We start from the raw sequence: 17912 nt of genomic DNA, 5'->3' as shown, positions 1-17912 counted from the left end.
CATTCAAAGATTCAAATATACAAAAATAAAAATCATAAAATATATTAGGAGAACATGGGCATGTAGGCTTTTAAAAAATCTCAAGGTACAAAGGCCATTCTAAGAATTATACAAACGTATAAACCAGAAAATTTGTAGATTTCTTCATGGCAAAATATGGTTAGTATTTATTTAGTGCTTGCTATCCACTAGCTCTATGCTCAGCACACACAAAATGTATAAATTCAGTGCGACAGGCAGAATTCTAAGATGACTCCCAACATGGTACCTTTCCACAAGCGAGACTTTTGAACATGACGGAATTTCACTCCTATGGGTATATTATGCTATAGGGAAAAATAATGGACTTTTGCAGACATAATTAAGGCCCCTAATCAGTTGACTTCAATTAATCAAAAGGGAGAGTGCCTAGGTGGGCCTAAACTAATCAGGTGAACTCCTTAAAAGAGGATCTAAAAGTAAAAGACAAAATGCAACAAAGATGCTATCCCATTGGCCTTGAAGAAACAAACTGTCATGCTATGGAACATGCCATGTGGCAGAAAACAGTGAAGAGCCTCTGGGGGCTGAGGGTCTCAGGTCTAGAGTTGCAAGAAACCTAATCCTGCAAATATCCACTGAGCTTGGAAAGGATCCCAAGCGTAAGAAGAGACTGTAGTCCTGGTTGACACCTTGATTTCAGGCTGATGACACTCTTGGCAGAGGATGCAGTTAAGCCACACCTGGACTCTAGGCCTATGGAAACTCTGAGATAATTAAATGGGTGTTGTTTTTTGAAGTTGCTCAGTTTATGGTACTTTGTTACACAACAGTAAAAAAAAAAAAAAAAAATAGAGTCAGGAATGACAAGCTGGGAAAAATGTACTTGCAAAGCAATGAATTTAATTAGTAGAAAAGCAATACAAATCTATGTAAAAGACCAACAGCCCATAGATAAATGGCAAAAACATACATATAAACAGCTCATAAACACAGACAAATGTCTTTTTAGTCTATGAAAATATGATATATCGTACTATAGTTACATAAGATGCAATCATTGGGGGAAGCTGGGTGAGGGGTACATGGGACATCTCTGTACTATTTTCTGCGAATTTCTCTAGGTCTGTAATTCTTTCAAAATAAAAATTTTAAAAATATGACCAATCTCATCCATATCAGGAAAGATATACATTAAAATGGGCTAGGAGTTTTCACCTATCAGATTGGCAAGGATCAAAACAGTTGAAAACATGCTGTGTCTGAAGCTATGTGGGTAAAGGCATGTTCACACATTAATGACAGTTATACAAACTTTACCAGTTTTGTTTAGTGCTGCATCCTTAGCTCCCAGTGTTCAACACAGAGTAGGTGCAGTGTTCAGCTTGGCAATATCCTAATTTAAAATGCACATGCCCTTTGGCTGAGCAATTCCATACTTATGAAGTTAGCCTGCTAACATATTCCTCACACGTGCAAAAATAAGTAATGACCAAAGATTGGAAGCAATATACTTGTCCTTTAATAAGGAAATGGTTAAATAAATGATGGTATAGCCATACATGGGGATCCTGTGCAGCAATTAAAACAAGGCAAATTAATCTGAATTGATATGGATCAAGAGTAGATATGCTTTTCAGCTTCTCAAGTCCCACAGTACAGTTTCACAACATACACACATTCACTCATTCAGTCAGTATTTACAAAGCTCCAACTATGTCCAATACTCCATGCCTAGATGAAAAGAACACAACTATCTCCATGAGAGAGGATGGAACAGGTGCCCACAGGCACAGAGGGAGGCATGGGAGTCCACAAAGAAAGGAGACCGGAGTTCAAGGGCCAAGAGTGGGTGAAAAGCAAAGGTCAGATGAGAGAATCTGGATGTCTAAGAAGCTGGGCTTCTGTCTTACTGACGAATTTGAAGCAAAACATTGACAAGACACTATGCAAAATATACACTCAATGTAAAAATAAAAGAGTGATCTGGCTGGAGAAGGTCATAATCTGGGGACCATCTCTGATGTCACTAGAGGTGTCTTAAGGTATCTCAACTTGAGCACTTAAGCTGAGTCACGTGGGACATGCTCTTTCCCCCGTGCCTGAAGATGTGTTCATATTAAAAACATGAGGACAGCATGAGGTCCTTTTGCACCATGCCATCTTACATGGTGGATTCAAAGCAGACATTTGCCACCTCTTTCTCCTCTGGAGAAATATCTATAAGCACCCCTCTCAAGCATCTTCACATGCATCCCTTCACCCGTTCTGCACTCAACATGTAGTATGGAATGGAAGCAGCACACTCTTCCTTGCATTTCTTCCATCTTCCTTCCTGTCTTCCACGCTTTCTAGTGGGGCTTTCAGGCACTGTGCCTGATGCCAATACATAAAGCCTGAACAGCTCTTACTGAATGGGCTTCATATTGTCAGATAAATTAAATCTATGCCAACCAGTGATTCAGCTACAAATAGAGGCCACCTGTTCCAATTAGTGAGATTAAAATAGTACCCTGCTGACTATCTGAAGCCAAGTTCAGGCTTTCTGGATGATCACAACATCTTGACAAAGACAGAGAAAAGGGACTTTTGGCCCCAACACAGAATTGAACACACTGGAGTAAATATATTTAGGTGCTGAAGCACAGCTTTCACTAAAGGCATTCTTTATTTTTGGACAAGTGCTTATATTGAAATTTCTGTGCAAGGCTGCAGCTCAAGGCACCATTTAATTTCCTTCCATTACAACAAGCCTACATACACATCTTAATTAGGTTCAAGTTTACTTCAGAAATACATGGAGCTCAAATTTCTTCGCCACCCACTATCTGTCTTTGCCTGAAATTCCCAAAGAATTCATATTTTCTGGATGTTCCACTCTTCGGCCTATGGTAGTCCACTACCTCAGTTTCTCCCAGGTCATGGTCGTCAGAAGACTAAAGAGGAAATAATACAGAGAGAAGCAAGCTCAGCTCATTTCCAAGCTCCTTCAGGTATTTCCACCTAGATAAGACTGCCTTCGACTTATCAGACTGGGCTTCTGTTCATCCCATCCCAGTAACAATCGTTCATATTGAACTAAATCAATTGATGAGGCTGGGTGTGGTGGCTCACTTCTATAATCCCAGCACTTTGGGAAGGCTGAGGCAGGTGGATCACTTGAGGCCAGGAGTTTGAGACCAGCTTGGCCAAAATGGCCAAACCCCATCTCTACTAAAAATACAAAAAAATTAGCCAGGCGTGGTGGTGGGCGCGCGCCTGTAGTTCCAGCTACTGGGGAGGCTGAGGCAGGAGAATCGCTTGAACCCGGGAGATGGAGGCTGTAGTGAGCCAAGATTGCACCACTACACTCCAGTCTGGGCTGGAGTAAATAAATAAGTAAATAAATAAACTGATCAAGACCTCATTTGGTATAAAAGGATTTAAGACAGATTACAGAAAACACATATATGTAAACACACACACACACAAACACACACACACACACACACACACACACACACACTTTGAAACCAGGCCAGAAAAAATATAAATTAGAAAAGGAAGCCAAAATCAAGAGGTAAGGAGAAAAAAAAGAAAAGAAAAAGAAGCAGGCTATAAAAACCTCACTCGGTTCAGCTGAAATTTGGATCTGGGTTCCTGTTGGCCAAAATAAAAAAGGAAAACACTCACTAACTCAATTTTTCACAACCCATGAGTGGGAAAAATGTTTCTAAGCATCTTCTAGACCATAGGTCTAAAGATAAATATTTCATGAAGGAACGAAAGGAGCTGATACATTAAGACCAGGGTTTTCCTAGATGATTCTGAATTATTTTAGGTGGCATAAGACGAAAGCATTAAATAACACAGAATCACAGTGAGTGAGTGATTTCCTTTTCAATCCTCAATCCAATTCAGTTGATTCAGTCCAGGAAAAGTCTCTGGTGCTAAAAACTTTCTAACATTGCTCCAACACTTGCTAATCTAGTTTTGTTGAGACAGGGTCTCGCCGTCACCCAGGCTGGAGTGCACTGGCGCAATCAAGGCTCACTGCAGCCTCACCCCTCCCACCTCACCCCTCCCAGGGCTCAGGCGATCCTCCCACCTCAGCCTCCTGAGTAGCTGAGACCATATGTATGCATCACCACATCCAGCTAATTTTTGTATTTTTTGTAGAGATGGGGTTTGGCCATGATGCTCAGGCTAGTCTCAAACTCCTGGGCTTAAGCAATCCACCCACCTTGGCTTCCCACAGGGCTGGGAATACAGACATGAGCCACCACACCCAGTGCTAATCTACTTCTTAATCTGGTGCTGGGAGGCCTCAAACTCAGAAAATATGTATCTAGAATAGTGACACTGATACTTTGAAGATAAATTTAAGTTTTAAGGAGATAACTGATTTAGAAATATCAAGCAAATAACAGTGTAGGTGGTATGAGGCTGTGTGTCGTAGATGTGGGAATGACTGAACTTTGGGAAACTGTGGTAGACCACGAAGGACTCAAAGTCAGAACAACAAATGCTGTAATGGGTTTCCCAACACCGCTCCTCATGGCTGCTCACACAGCCACTAAGTGAAAGAGCTGACATTCAAGCTTCACTACAGAGTCCATTTCCTGATGCTTCACTCTGCTGCTCAAATCCAGAGGTAAGCTAAGACAGTGACACTGGGGGCAATGAGGAAAAGATAGATGATCAACATTTAAGAGGTAAACCATTGGGGCCAGGTGCGGTGGCTCATGCCTGTAATCCCAGCACTTTGGGAGGCCAAGGCAGGCAGAGCACCTGAGGGCAGGAGTTGGAGACCAGCCTGGTCAACATGGTGAAACCCTGTCTCTACTAAAAATACAAAAATTAGCTCGGCGTGGTGGTGCGTGCCTGTAGTCCCAGCTACTCAGGAGGCTGAGGCAGGAGAATCACTTGAACCTGGGAGGCAGAGGTTGCAGTAAGCCAAGATTGCGCCACTGCACTCCAGCCTGGGCAACAGACCCAGATCCTGTCTCAAAAAAAAAAAAAAAAAAAGAAGTAAACCACTGGGTGCCTGGGTAGGGCTGAGGATTGAGGCAGCAGCTCAGGCATCTGGTTTGCTGACTGGCTGTATGGGAAAAGTATAATATTAACCAAGAATAGAAGGGCGGTCGAAAGAATGAATTTGATATACTGACTTTGAGATGCCTGTGGAACAACAGGTAGGTGGAAATATCTCATAGGATACAGTAAAAGTCACATTTTACTCCTGGGTTAGGCTCTCAAATCGGCAGAGTAAGGCAGAAGTCAGATGGGCTTTTTCTAGGGGGACGCTTCACTGGGGATTGCACCAGACATGCTGTCTCTCCATGGGCCATCGGACTCAAGTCTGTCTTTCCCCTAGTGTTGGAGCACATAATTGTTTCTCTGGTCAAGGACTACGTGAAGTTTTAGGTTTGGGTTTAGGGGTTGTGTTGTATTGTATGAAAATTTTACATACTGAAAACACTTGGTGCTAGAAGAGACTCTTAAGGTGAGACTCACAGAACGGAGAGCTTTGGAGACCAGGGCAGACTCGGGTTGAATTCTAAGTCAAATGTACATATGATGAGCTCCATGACTTACGTGTCTGGCATACTTTTTTCCCCAATATCCCACCCCAACAAGTAGAAGGTCAGGACATGGATGAACTCTTCATTTTGCAAAACTTTATACTGAAAAAATGAAGACACTAAGAGGGACCACAAAAAATATATATATTTTTTTAAGTAGCAACAATCCAGTGCAGCTAAGTAGTTTGATACATGAATTGTCACCTGTCTTTGCCCCAGTGCCCCCCCAAAAACCCATAAATAAATTCAGAAGAAGAATGGCCTAACATCGTGTCATTCAAATTCACTTTTTAAACCTAGAAAAGTCACAAAAACTTAAATTTGTTCATATCTACTGAAAATAATTTTAAATTCTCATTCCATCCTTATAACTTAGCAATTAATTTGATATTTAAAAATTATTTAAAGCAATCCTTTTTAAAGACAGAAGATGGTATAATGGTTAGTCCCAATCAGTCTGTATTAATTACATAATTTTACTGGTTACAGTCTGGCTGGTGTCATTTTCTCCTTCTGCAAATGGAATGGTCTGGAGTTAATGTCTAAATTCCCTTCCAGTTCTACCATGGTAAATCCTTGAGTCTAACTTTCCAACCCTCTGCCTTCATACCTTTAATCCAGTCAAGCCAGGGTTCCACAGGGAGTTCTGGTGTGGACACCGGGCTATGTTTTCTGGTTGCTTTAAACTGCCCCTTGTAATGTTTTTAGTTGGCACAGTCTTCTCGAATGCCTTTAAGACCCGAGGAAGATACAGGTTTACAATCAGCCATTTAAAATGTGGCTTCCTCAGGGGACCGGCACTAAATGGGATGCATTTCAGGAAGCAATCCTTGAAAAGATCTGGTCTCTGGAGAGAACTCAAAGTGTTGGAAATCACACCCACAGTCTCTGCTCAATTGCAGCTCCTGCAATGGCCAGACAGCTATACCACTGTTACATACTGTTACTATTATTCCTCTCCCACCTGAACATTAACTGAGCATTTAGCAGGTGCTGACACTCAACAGTGCTTTCTACGTACCACACTGTTTAATTCTCACAACAGTCCTCCAAGGGAAGTATTGTGACAACCCTTGTAAAAACCTAACTTTGGTACCATGCTGCAGGGTACACTATAGAAAGTCAAACTTGGCTGGGTGCAGTGGCTCATGCCTGTAATCCCACCACTTTGGGAGGCCAAGATGGGTGAATCATGAGGTCAGAAGACTGAGACCATCCTGGCCAACATGTTGAAACCCCGTCTCTACTAAAATACAAAAAAATTAGCTGGGCGAGGGGGCGTGCACCTGTAGTCCCAGCTACTCAGGAGGCTGAGACAGGGGAACTGCACGAACCTGGGCAGCGGAGGTTGCAGTGAGCCAAGATTGCACCACTGCACTCCAGCCTAGCGACAGAGCACGACTACGTCTGGAAAAAAAAACCAAAAAAACAAAGTCAACCGAGGCAGATGACTCCAAGACTGGCACTCTTAACCACTTCAGTGCACTCCCCCAAAGTGTGATGTTCTGCAGGGGACACAAGAAGGCATGGTTTAATATTACAGGGGACTTCACAGAAAGATCACTAGGTAGGTGACTGATGATATGGCTCAAAAGAAGGTGTGAACCTACAGGCCAGTCATGAGGATCTACTGAGGAGACACATGTTTGCAGGCATGTCTTGAACTCGATGGCCACAAGGAAGCACTACCTTCATCTTGCTATTCAACAGTCCATCCTCGGGAGACCAAACATCAGGGGAAAACACGGTTCTTTAACGATCTTAAATCATGAGCTTATTTGACAGCCTTTAAGACTTCAAACTACTAGCAAAATTCTCATATCCTAGGCATTATTAAAAGTTCATGAACTATCATTCTGTATCATTCATTCACATGTTTACTGGGAACATATGACTATGTGCAAAAGACTGGCAAGGTGTGTGGCATAAGAATTAGAGCACACAATTAGGGTAAGTGCCCAGCAGATGCTGTACACATCCATCTCCAGGCACCCAGCTAGTTTAGAAAGACTGGGCTGCTCTCCAGTGTTCGCCATGGAGGCAGACAGGGAAGTGGTGAAGAATCAAGCTGTGGAGGTGAGACAGATACAGGTTCAAACCCTAGCTCTACCATAGTTTCCTAATAGACAGAATATCTTAGAGAAAGTATTAATCTGTCTGGGCCTCAGTCTCCCCATCTGTAAAATGGAAAAGCAGGATATTGTAGAAGATCAAGGAGATGGTGTATTTGAAGTGCTTCATGTTACCTGGTGTACAGTAAGCACGCAGTACACATTAACTATTATTGTGACTGCATTCTTCCTTTCACTTATGTTCTTTTTTTCTCCTTACAGAAGAATAATCCACAAATACACTATGGTTTCTCTCAGGCAGCACCCCTCCCAAGTCGACAGAAGCAGGTGGCCTATGCACAAATCATATATCCTGATGTTCCCTTTCGAAGGAATGAAAAGTCCTCATTCTGATTCACAGTACGGTGATTCATGGTTCTCTTCCTTTTCTCTTGCCACCCTCCTCCCCTCCACTGAAAACACGAAAACACAATTAAGAAACCGCAGGGCTGAAAGCTGCAAACTCTTCTAAGTCAAACTGTGGGCATTTTCCAAGTAGGACTAGGTTGATTTCTGACCTTAGCAGCAGCCCTGGAAATTCAGGCAGAGGGTCTGAAGCAAAACACACCCTGTGATCCAACTTGGTAGCAGCTGTCTTGGTGCTCTCTACAGCGGATGTGACAGGCGGGTGAGCTGGTGGTGGCTGGCAATTCCTTCTCCTTTAAAGAGAGAGCCTGCAACAAAGTACAACTCAAAAAACACACATCGCATCACTTTGCTCATCCTAAATGTAAGAAAAACCTGGCTTGAGACAGTGATCATTATTCAGTCTCTTTAACAAGCTCTTTAGAATAAAACAAAGCACTGGTGAAAACGATATCTGTGTACTACTCAGCTTACCACTTCACTGGGTCAGTGTCCTCTAGGACAGAGGTCAGTTTCCACTCCCCCTATTTCCTGCCCAGGGAGTAAGCATGTGATCATCAACTTATTACATCACTGCCCAACCAGTTCCACTGCTAGAAGGGCTACAGCATCCTCTTCTTCACTGCCTTTGGTCATTATTCATCATGTAATTGTAGATGGATTTCCAAACCACAGAATACTTGAAGATATACAACAGGTGGCACTCATGCTCGACACAAGTTTTACTTCAGATGTTAGAGATTTCTGCATGTATTATCATCATGTCCTCCTGTACAAGACAGGGGTATTGTCTGGAGCCACAAATATAAATGAGATACACCCACCAGATACTAAGCTTCCAGAGAAACCAGACTGTTACATTTATCATTGTACTCCTGATGCCTAGATCAGCAACCAGCACACAGAAGGTGCTCAGTACGTATTTTTTGAATAAGTGAAGCATCTTGCTCTCAAAGTGCCGATGTCTATAGCTTATAAATACATGTAAGCATTAAACATATAAACACTCAATGTGATGAGAAACATGACGCAAGGAGGCACAAAATGCTAGCAATGCTAGAAAAGTCTATATTTTTCATAAACTTAGCAGCCTTTGCATTTCCAAGCTCACAAACCCCTCTTTCATATAGTACGGGTCCCCGATTCAAAATGCTTGGAACCAGAAGTGTTTCAGATTTCAGATTCTGGAATTTGTTTTGTTTTGTTTTGGAGATGGAGTCTCGCTCTGTTGCCCAGGCTGGAGTGCAGTGGCACAATCTCGGCTCACTGTAACCTCTGCCTCCCAGGTTCAAGTGATTCTCCTGCCTCAGCCTCCCTAGTAGCTGGGATTACAGGTACCTGCCACCATGCCCAGCTAATTTTTTTGTATTTTTAGTAGAGACCGGGTTTTACCATGTTGGCCAGGCTGGTCTCAAACTCCTGAACTCAAGTGATCTACCCACCTCGTTGGGATTACAGGCATGAGTCACTACGCCCGGCCTTGGAATCCTTGTATTATACTTACTGGTTGAGCATTCCAAACAGAAATACCTGAAACCAGAAATGCTCCTGTAAGCATTTCCTTTGAGCGTCATGTTGACACTCAAAAAGTTTTGGATTTTGGAGCATTTTGGATGCTGGTTTTTGGACTGAGATGCTCAGCCTGTAGTAAAAGTGGTAACCATCTATTGATTTCTTATTGTGCACCTGGCATGGAGTTAAACATTTTATAGGCATTACTGAATATATTCCTCAGAACACTCCTATTATGTAGAAGTGGAAACTAAGGCTTCGAGTGATTACAGGATCCAAGATTGCACTGGTAGCAAACAGCACTGGTACAAGATCTGTATTCTGGGGACTATCCTGATGCAAATGGCTCTGTAGGGAAAATAATGTGGTCCTTGCATGCAGGATGGAACAGAAGTTGGTGAAGGTCATAAGTGACTAAGGTGGGGGATGACTGGGAGATATGGAAGAAACCAGTTCCAGAGAAATGTCCGAGAAAGGTGCAGTGGTACTGCTAATAGGTTAGAGAGATGGGGGAGGGCAGGCACTCAAGATGACTAGCAGTTCTGATTAGTAGTGGCACCAACAAAATAGAAAAAAATTATTAACCTGACGTACAGGCAAATATAGCTTTTTCACCAAATGAGAGAACATAAATTTAAAAAAGAATTTTTTTAAATAGCTAATATTTGAGTGCACACACCATTTTTTGTTTTTTTTTTTTTAAACAAATACTTTCTTATTTAAGACACGATCACTCCCAGAAGAGTGGAGTATTAGCTCTTTCACAAATGGGAAACTGGAGGCTCAGAAAGGCTATTTAGGACCTTGCCCTAGTGATCACCCAGTCAAGAAGCTCGAAGAGCCAGAATACAACCCACATAGGTCCAGAGCCTCAGCTGTCCACCACTATACCCAAGTGGCTGGAGAGGGCATTTTAGAGCATTTAAAATGAAAACCAACTAAAAGAAAACCTAATTCACACGTCATTAATAAAAGCCAGTTACTGTATAGAAAGCCAGTACTGTATAGAAAGCAGACGGCCTGTATTCTTAAAAAGATGATAGGCTTTAACTATCTAGGGCATGAAAAAAAAAGTAGGAGTCTAATTATGGATGCTCTTTCTTTTAAAGTAGAGAGATATGTGCATCAAGTTAACAAGCACCATTTCTGAGTTTTACAAGATGAAGTTTTAAAATGTGAATGATCCTGACTTGTCAGCTTAGCAACAATCACAGAATTCATTACTTACATTTCATTAAGTGGGGAGGGGTTATCTAGGTTAGTCCACTTGGCTATAAAAACAGATTTCTGCAATGTGGAAAGAGTACACTGCCTCGTTATTATTCCAGTCTCAAAGGCTGAAATAAGCCCAGCAAGAGAGACCATGTAGTTTCCCTGTCATCTTAACAGGTTATCGATTTTGAATTTAAAAAATGACTATTCAGTTAGGAAGAACTTCATCTCATGGAGTCTTAGCCCACTCCTAGGCAGAAACTCCATATCCCTGAAAGATTAATCAATTCTTCCCATGAACCCCCAGTTCTCATTAGCATTTTTAGGGGAGCTAATTTACCAAACGAGTTCATAAAAGGGTTCTTTTTAAATCCTATACTAGTTTCCTCCCAAGGAGATGGTGACATCAAGAAATTACCACTTGATGTTTTCCTCTTGCATCACATACTTTCAGGGTGTCAGGGAAACGTATCTTTACAGCTGCATCTAAGTGAGTTCCACAATACAGGAGCTACGATCATTTAAGGGGATGAATACTTTCTGCACAGTAAAATTGCTGTTTTCCCTTCATTACAACAGACTTATTGTAGCCTCAGGACAGACTTGAAATTACATCAACCCTGCTTGGAAAAGTTCTTATGAGTTTACAAAAATTTCGCCAGTTCTACATATTCCTCACTGTCTCAGCAATAAAAAACCTAAAAGCAGATAGTTGAGAAGTTTAAACTGGGACTTCAAGAAGTCCAGCATCACTGTAGCAGAAATTGTGATTATGGTCTGCTAAAGTTCTAGCCCTTCTCTGATTTCTTCTCTTTACTAGATCTGACTGGCCCAATGTGCTAATTTTGGATAATCAGCACATATAATGTCTAACTCAGTTTGAATACACAGCTTAATTAAAAATTGGGTATCTCCATGCTAACAATACAAGGCAGCAGGTACAGTAACATTGTCAGTAGAATTGTTTTATTTATTTAGAGACAGAGTCTAGCTCTGTCACCCAGGCTGAGGCGATCTCAGTTCACCACAACCTCTGCCTCCCAGGTTCAAGCAAGTCTCTGCCTCACCCTCCTGAGTAGCTGGGATTACAGGCGCCTACCACGACGCTCGGCTAATATTTGTATTTTCAGTAGAGATGGGGTTTCACCATCTTGGCCAGGCTGGTCTTGAACTCCTGACTTGGTGATCCACCCATCTCGGTCTCCCAAAGTTCTGGCATTACAGGCGTGGGCCACTGTCCCCCGCCGGTCAGCAGAATTTTAAAGAAAATCAAGAAATCTCTCTCATACAAGGTTTTGACTTTTTAACAGAAAAGACTGGTGTAGACAGGGAACAGTGGCAGATGTGGCAGAAACACAGTCTGCAGTTATGTTACACATTTCCTTTACCACATTGCACCTAAGCAGTTGAGGCACAAACTTTATCACCACCATTTTACAGGTTATGAAGAGTGAGTTTTGTAAAGTTGCATGAGTTTTGCCAAACCACTTAAATGAGTTGACAATGAGCCATCCATCCCGCTAAGATTACTAATCTTGTTTACACAAAGAAAATCACAGTTGTGACAAGAAAAAACAAGCTTTCACATTTTTTTAAGTCCGCAACATTAACTTTACAGAATCCTCTCAATTACAAATGCATTTGAAAATGATCTCCTTTTCTTCATAGTTCTGTTAACTAGTATTACAGCTATCCAAGAAGAAACGTCTACCTGTGGGAAAGCACAGATCTTCAATGTTTATTCCAAATGGAGTTTCTGGTTACTTTCATAGCAAATTGTTAGGAAACTTTTAAAGAAAGTGCAAAAATAAGAGAATTAGGGGATTGAAATGAGAGCACGAGGTATTATTCCACCGAATATATTCAATCTGTAAAAACTCAAATCATTCTTTCAAAATGATTAACAGATGCTAAAGGAAAAAGGGAAAGTGGGCAATAAACCAGGGACTCATTGCTTCACTTCTGGGGCAATCGATTACTACTTCAAATTATGAGTGAAGACCCAAATTCTGCACTAAGGGCAGCGACATAACCCCGTCACTGTTGCTATTATTTCATCCAGTTGGTCTCTCGATCTCGGAGGTGGTAGGCCAGAATCTGAGCCCGGCTCTACCTCCGTGAACTTTACACAGAGGCTGGTACCCAAATCCCCAGTTCTCGGACAAGCGAGTAAGTAGTTGGCGGAGCAAAGAACAACTCCAGGTGCCTTCTGCCAGAACAGATGCCAGCGTGGAGGAGGTGCTTTGTTAAATGGCACTTCAATCAGCCGTGGGGAGAACGGGTTACAGAGCCTCACATCCAACCTCGACGATTCAACAGCCCGGGAGGGCAAAGGTATTCACCGGGGAGGGCGAAGGATTCCTCTCCCAGGAGAGACCCGCGCTCGGGCTGCGGCCTCCGTCTTTATTTTGAAGCCCTACAGGGCTCGTCTCTGCAGCAGGCTCAGAATGAGCTATTTTCACCCACAGCCAAAATCAGCAACAGCAAATTACACTGCAAACAATGGCGAGGGCGCCTGCTCGGCTTGGCTCGAAACTCCGGCAAGGCAGCGCAAAGATTCTGACTTTTCACTTGGGCAGAGCCCGTCCGCCGCCTCCCCGCGATCCGGCTGCGCACCGCGCTCGGGCTCCGGCCACACGCCCCAAGGATCGGCAGACGGGCGGCTGCCGGGACATTCGGCGGGGAGGGCACCGTCACACCCGGGGCGAGACCCCAGAGACCCGGACACGCGTGGCCGCGGGTGGCGGGATTCCCTCGCGGCGCGGCGGGCGCTCCCTGGCGGGGAGGGAGGCGGAGCGCGGGCCGTCGGGGAACCAGGCGTCCCGCACAGAGCGCGGGGACCTGGGCGCCGCGAGGGGCAGGTGGACCTGGGGTCCAGGAACCGCAGCCCGGGCTCTGACGCCCCCCCTCCGCCCACCCTTTCAATTCGGAGGATCTGGGAGTACGGACCTCCGGCGGCAACGGAGGCCGGCGGCGAAACGCAGGGGGCGCGTGGGTTAGCGCGGAGCCGCCGCCCCAGCCTGCCTCGCCCCCGGGCCTGCGCGCACCCGCCGCCCCCCAGCCCGCGGCGCTCACCCGACTCTTGCAGCGGTGGTGCCGGCCGGGGTCCGAGTAGGTCCGGTCCACGGTGAGCGCCGTGTCGCTGCCCGGCATCTCTGCGCTCGGGCCGGGAACTTTCTCGTCTCCTGGGGCTGCCGCGCCGCGAGCTGCCGGCCGTGCTCGGGCTCACCCCGGGAGTCGCGGGCGAGGGGGCGGCGCGGCTGCTGCAGCTGTTGCCTCTGGTGCCGACACCCGCGCGGCCGCCCTGCGCCGCCGCCGCGGGGTGGGGGAGGCGGGGCAGGAGGCGAGAGTCTCCTCCCCCTTCCCTTCTCCCCGCCTCCCCCGCGCCCCGCAGCCGCCGGGACCCCCCACCCACCCGCGATCCGGCGGGCAATGTCTTCGCCTATCCTCGCCTCCCTCCCTGGCCGAAACTTGATTCCACCCCCTCCCACACAGCCCTCTTTCTCCCCAAAAGATGAGCGACATCCACACTACACTATCTGTTGACTTATTTTGTATATAAAAGGTGGCTGTTACCGCAAGAAGTTGACACTTGCCTTAGATGCCTCTTTTTATGTTATTCTTCATTCAACAGGCACTTATTGGGCAGCTGTCATGTACCAGACCCTGGACTAGAGACCAGAGATTTAAAATAAGAAATGAAATAAAATAAAAGACTCCCCCGCACCACAATTGCCCTGAGCATAGAGCATACTTTCACTTAAACTAAGATCCTACTGTGTTGTGTATTTTAATGTTGCATGTCTGGCTCACCTTTATGTTTTAAGCTACTTGGAAATCAGGATTTCTTTTCATTTTAGTATTCCCCATTCCCAGTGATCAGTCCCTGCCCACAAGGAATTTGGAGTCTCGTAGAGGAAGGACCACTGGTGAACAATTTAAGTATCAGTAACCCCAAACAAAATTCAGAACACCTGTGCTGGCTCTGTAGGGTGTACAGTGGGAGACTGGGCTGAAATATTTAAAGTGCAGCTGTTCCAGAGAGGACCTAGAGCCCAATGTGACCAGCCCAGGGGAAGGGAAGGATTTGCCCCGCCCTTCACAGGGTTCAAGGGGGAGGGTAGAGCAGGCTGAAGAAAACTTTGGAGTGCCCAAAATCAGAGGTACATTTGGGAAAACCTCACGTTTTGAGGAGTGTCCTCAGACACAGGAAGACATGATGGAAAAGAAGGCGGAGACCATGCAGGATCTTTGTTCAAGGGTAAGAAGTTCAACCTTATTCTGTGGGAACTAGGCAGCTGCTGGAGGTTCCTGAACAGGCAAATGATAGCATGAGAATGGAAGTTGAAGGAGAAGGTATATCTGACATCAGGGTGAAGCAGCTATTAAAGATGGGCAAAACACACTGGCTAGAAGGCCACTGTAAAGACAGAACAGCCTAATTATCCTTCAGAAGGAGACTAGGTAAATAAATGATGGTACATCATCCAATAGAATATTCGGTAACTGGAATAGAAATGAGGCAGCCCTCTATGAATAGCTTTGGAAGCATATCTAACGTACATGGTTAAGTGGAAAAAAAGCAATGTGCAGGATAATATATATGGCATTCCACTATTTATGTAAAAACAATATATGTTATGTGCTTCTACATGCATGACATATATCTGGGAGGATAAACAAGAAACTAGGGAAATAGACAAGAAATTGATGCCAAGAGAAGGGAACCAGGTAGCTAGAAGGCAGAGATAGGAGAGAGATCTATTTTTCACTGTGTATACTTTTGAAACTTGAATGTTTACATTGTGGGCATATATTAACTATTCAAAAAGTAAAATTTTTTTAAAAATGTTTCTTGGAGATAGGGTATCTGTTGCCCAGGCTGGGGTGCAGTGGCACAATCATAGCTCACTGCAGCCTCAAATTCTTGGGCTCTAGGGAGCCTCCCACTTCAGTTTCCCAAGTAGCTAGAACTACAGGTGTGCGCCACCATTTCTGGCTAATTTTAAAAATATATTTTTGTACAGGCAAGGTTAAAACTAACTTTTTTTTTTTTTAAGACAGAGTCTCGCTCTATCGCCCAGGCTGGAGTGCAGTGGCCGGATCTCAGCTCACTGCAAGCTCCGCCTCCCGGGTTTACGCCATTCTCCTGCCTCAGCCTCCCGAGTAGCTGGGACTACAGGCGCCGGCCACCTCGCCCGGCTAGTTTTTTGTATTTTTTACTAGAGACGGGGTTTCACTGTGTTAGCCAGGATGGTCTCGATCTCCTGACCTCGTGATCCACCCGTCTCGGCCTCCCAAAGTGCTGGGATTACAGGCTTGAGCCACCGCGCCCGGCTAAAACTAACTTAAGAAGAAATTGAAAGTCCCATGTAGTCCTTAAGCCATTGAAAAAATTAAATCAACACTTTTAAAATACCCATCTACTGCTACCCCAACACACAACTATACCAGGCCCAGAGAGTTTTTCGGGTAAGTTCTTTGAAAGAAGAGAAGTATCAAACGTTGAGGGTGTGTGTGTGTGTGTATGTGTGTGTGTGTGTGTGTGTGTGTTGGAGCGAGATTTTAGCTAGGGTGGCTAGAGAAGTCCTCCGTGATAAGGTGATCTTTGAGCAGAGACTTGGGAAATGAGGAAGCCAGAAGTATAGACATCTGAAAATTTCCGACAAATGGAAAGTCAAGGGCCCTGAACATTTTGGGAGTGTTCAAGAAAGAGCAAGGAGGCCAGTGTTCACTGGAAGGAGATGAGGTCAGAGATATTTCAGAGGGCCAGATCATATAGGGACTTTCAGTTCATTTTAAGAACTTTAATTTTGAGGAATATGGGAAGATTTGGAAATTTTTGAGCAAAGGAGTGGCATGATCTACCTTTTCACTTGGATTAAAAAAAAAATTGATCCGTACCTCACAGCATAAACAAAAACCAACACCAGAGAGAGGAAAAAGAAAGAAAGAAAAAATTAGCTGGACACGGTGGCTTGCACCTGTAATCCCAGCTGTTCAGGAGGCTGAAGCAAGAGGATCACTTGAGCCCAGGAATTCAGCCTGGGCAACAGAGTGAGACCTGTCTAAAAAAAATTAAAAATTAAAAAACAAACAAACAAAAATCTGGCCAGGAGTGGTGGCTTACGCCTGTAATCCCAACACTTTGGGAGGCCAAGGCCAGCAGATCACCTGAGGTCGGAAGTTTGAGACCAGTCTGGCCAACATGGAGAAACCCCGTCTCGACTAAAAATACAAAATTAGCAGGGTGTGGTGGCGCATGCCTGTAATCACAGCTACTTGGGAGGCTAAGGCAGGAGAATCCGTTGACCTCAGGGGGTGGAGGTTGCGGTGAGCTGAGATCACGCCACTGTACTCCAGCCTAGGCAACAAGAACAAAACTCTGTCTCAAAATAAAATAAAATAAAAATAAAATAAAAAACCAGATTAAAGACTTAAAGGAGAAAAAACACAACTTAAAATTGTCAGAAGAAAATGAAAGCATATCATTATTATCATCTCAAGTAAAAAATAAACAGGACACAACAAGCATAAACCACAAAGGTTTGACAATTAAAAATTTAAATTTCTGCTTATGAAAATAAACAATAAAGTGAAAAAATAAGCCACAGACTGAACTCCAGCTAAAAAAAAATCAATATGGACAAATTTCACAAACAATACTGAGAAACATAAAAAGCAAGCCATAAAAAATTACTTGCAGTAAGATTCATGTAGGCTGTGTGATAGCTCACGTCTATAATCCCAGCACTTCAGGAGGCTGAGATGGGAGGATCACTTGAGCCCAGGAGTTTGAGATCAGCCTGGGCAATATAGTGAGACCTTGTCTCCAAAAAAAAAAAAAAAAAAAATTCATGTAAAGTTTTTCTTTGGTTATTTTTGTTTGTTTATGTTTTTGGTTTTGAGACAGAGTCTCACTCTGTTGCCTAGGCTGGAGTGCAGTGGCATGATCACAGTTCACTGCAACCTCTGGCTCCCGAGTTAAAGTGATTCTCATGCCTCGGCCTCCTGAGTATCTGGATTACAGGTGTGCGCCACCATGCCCGGCTAATTTTTGTGTTTTTAGTAGACACGGGGTTTCACCATGTTGGCCAGGCTGGTCTTGAACTCCTGGCCTCAAGTGATCCACCTGCCTCAGCCTCCCAAAGTGCTGAATTGCAGGTGT

At 44.1% G+C, this 17912-nt stretch overlaps 1 protein-coding gene across 3 annotated transcripts in view; it reads right to left on the bottom strand.

The window, feature by feature from the left end:
- The window catches only part of TMCC3 (transmembrane and coiled-coil domain family 3), a 317061-nt gene that overhangs the window by 73457 nt on the left and 225692 nt on the right, over window positions 1-17912 (bottom strand). Inside the window, exon 1 of one of the 3 annotated variants that reach the window (XM_033221033.1) lies at window positions 13820-14073. The exons of the other annotated variants lie outside the window; for them this stretch is intronic. Coding sequence (XP_033076924.1) covers window positions 13820-13897 — 78 coding nt within the window. The 5' untranslated portion in view covers window positions 13898-14073. Of the gene's footprint in view, window positions 1-13819; window positions 14074-17912 lie in introns of those variants that run through there. 3 annotated transcript variants of the gene reach the window in all.

This window comes from Trachypithecus francoisi, unplaced genomic scaffold, assembly GCF_009764315.1.
Source record: "Trachypithecus francoisi isolate TF-2019V2 unplaced genomic scaffold, Tfra_2.0 Lachesis_group11, whole genome shotgun sequence".
In the NCBI taxonomy this organism is placed as follows: Eukaryota; Metazoa; Chordata; class Mammalia; order Primates; family Cercopithecidae; genus Trachypithecus; species Trachypithecus francoisi.
Note: the sequence above shows the minus strand (reverse complement) of the source record. Positions and strands in the feature narration are given on the sequence as shown.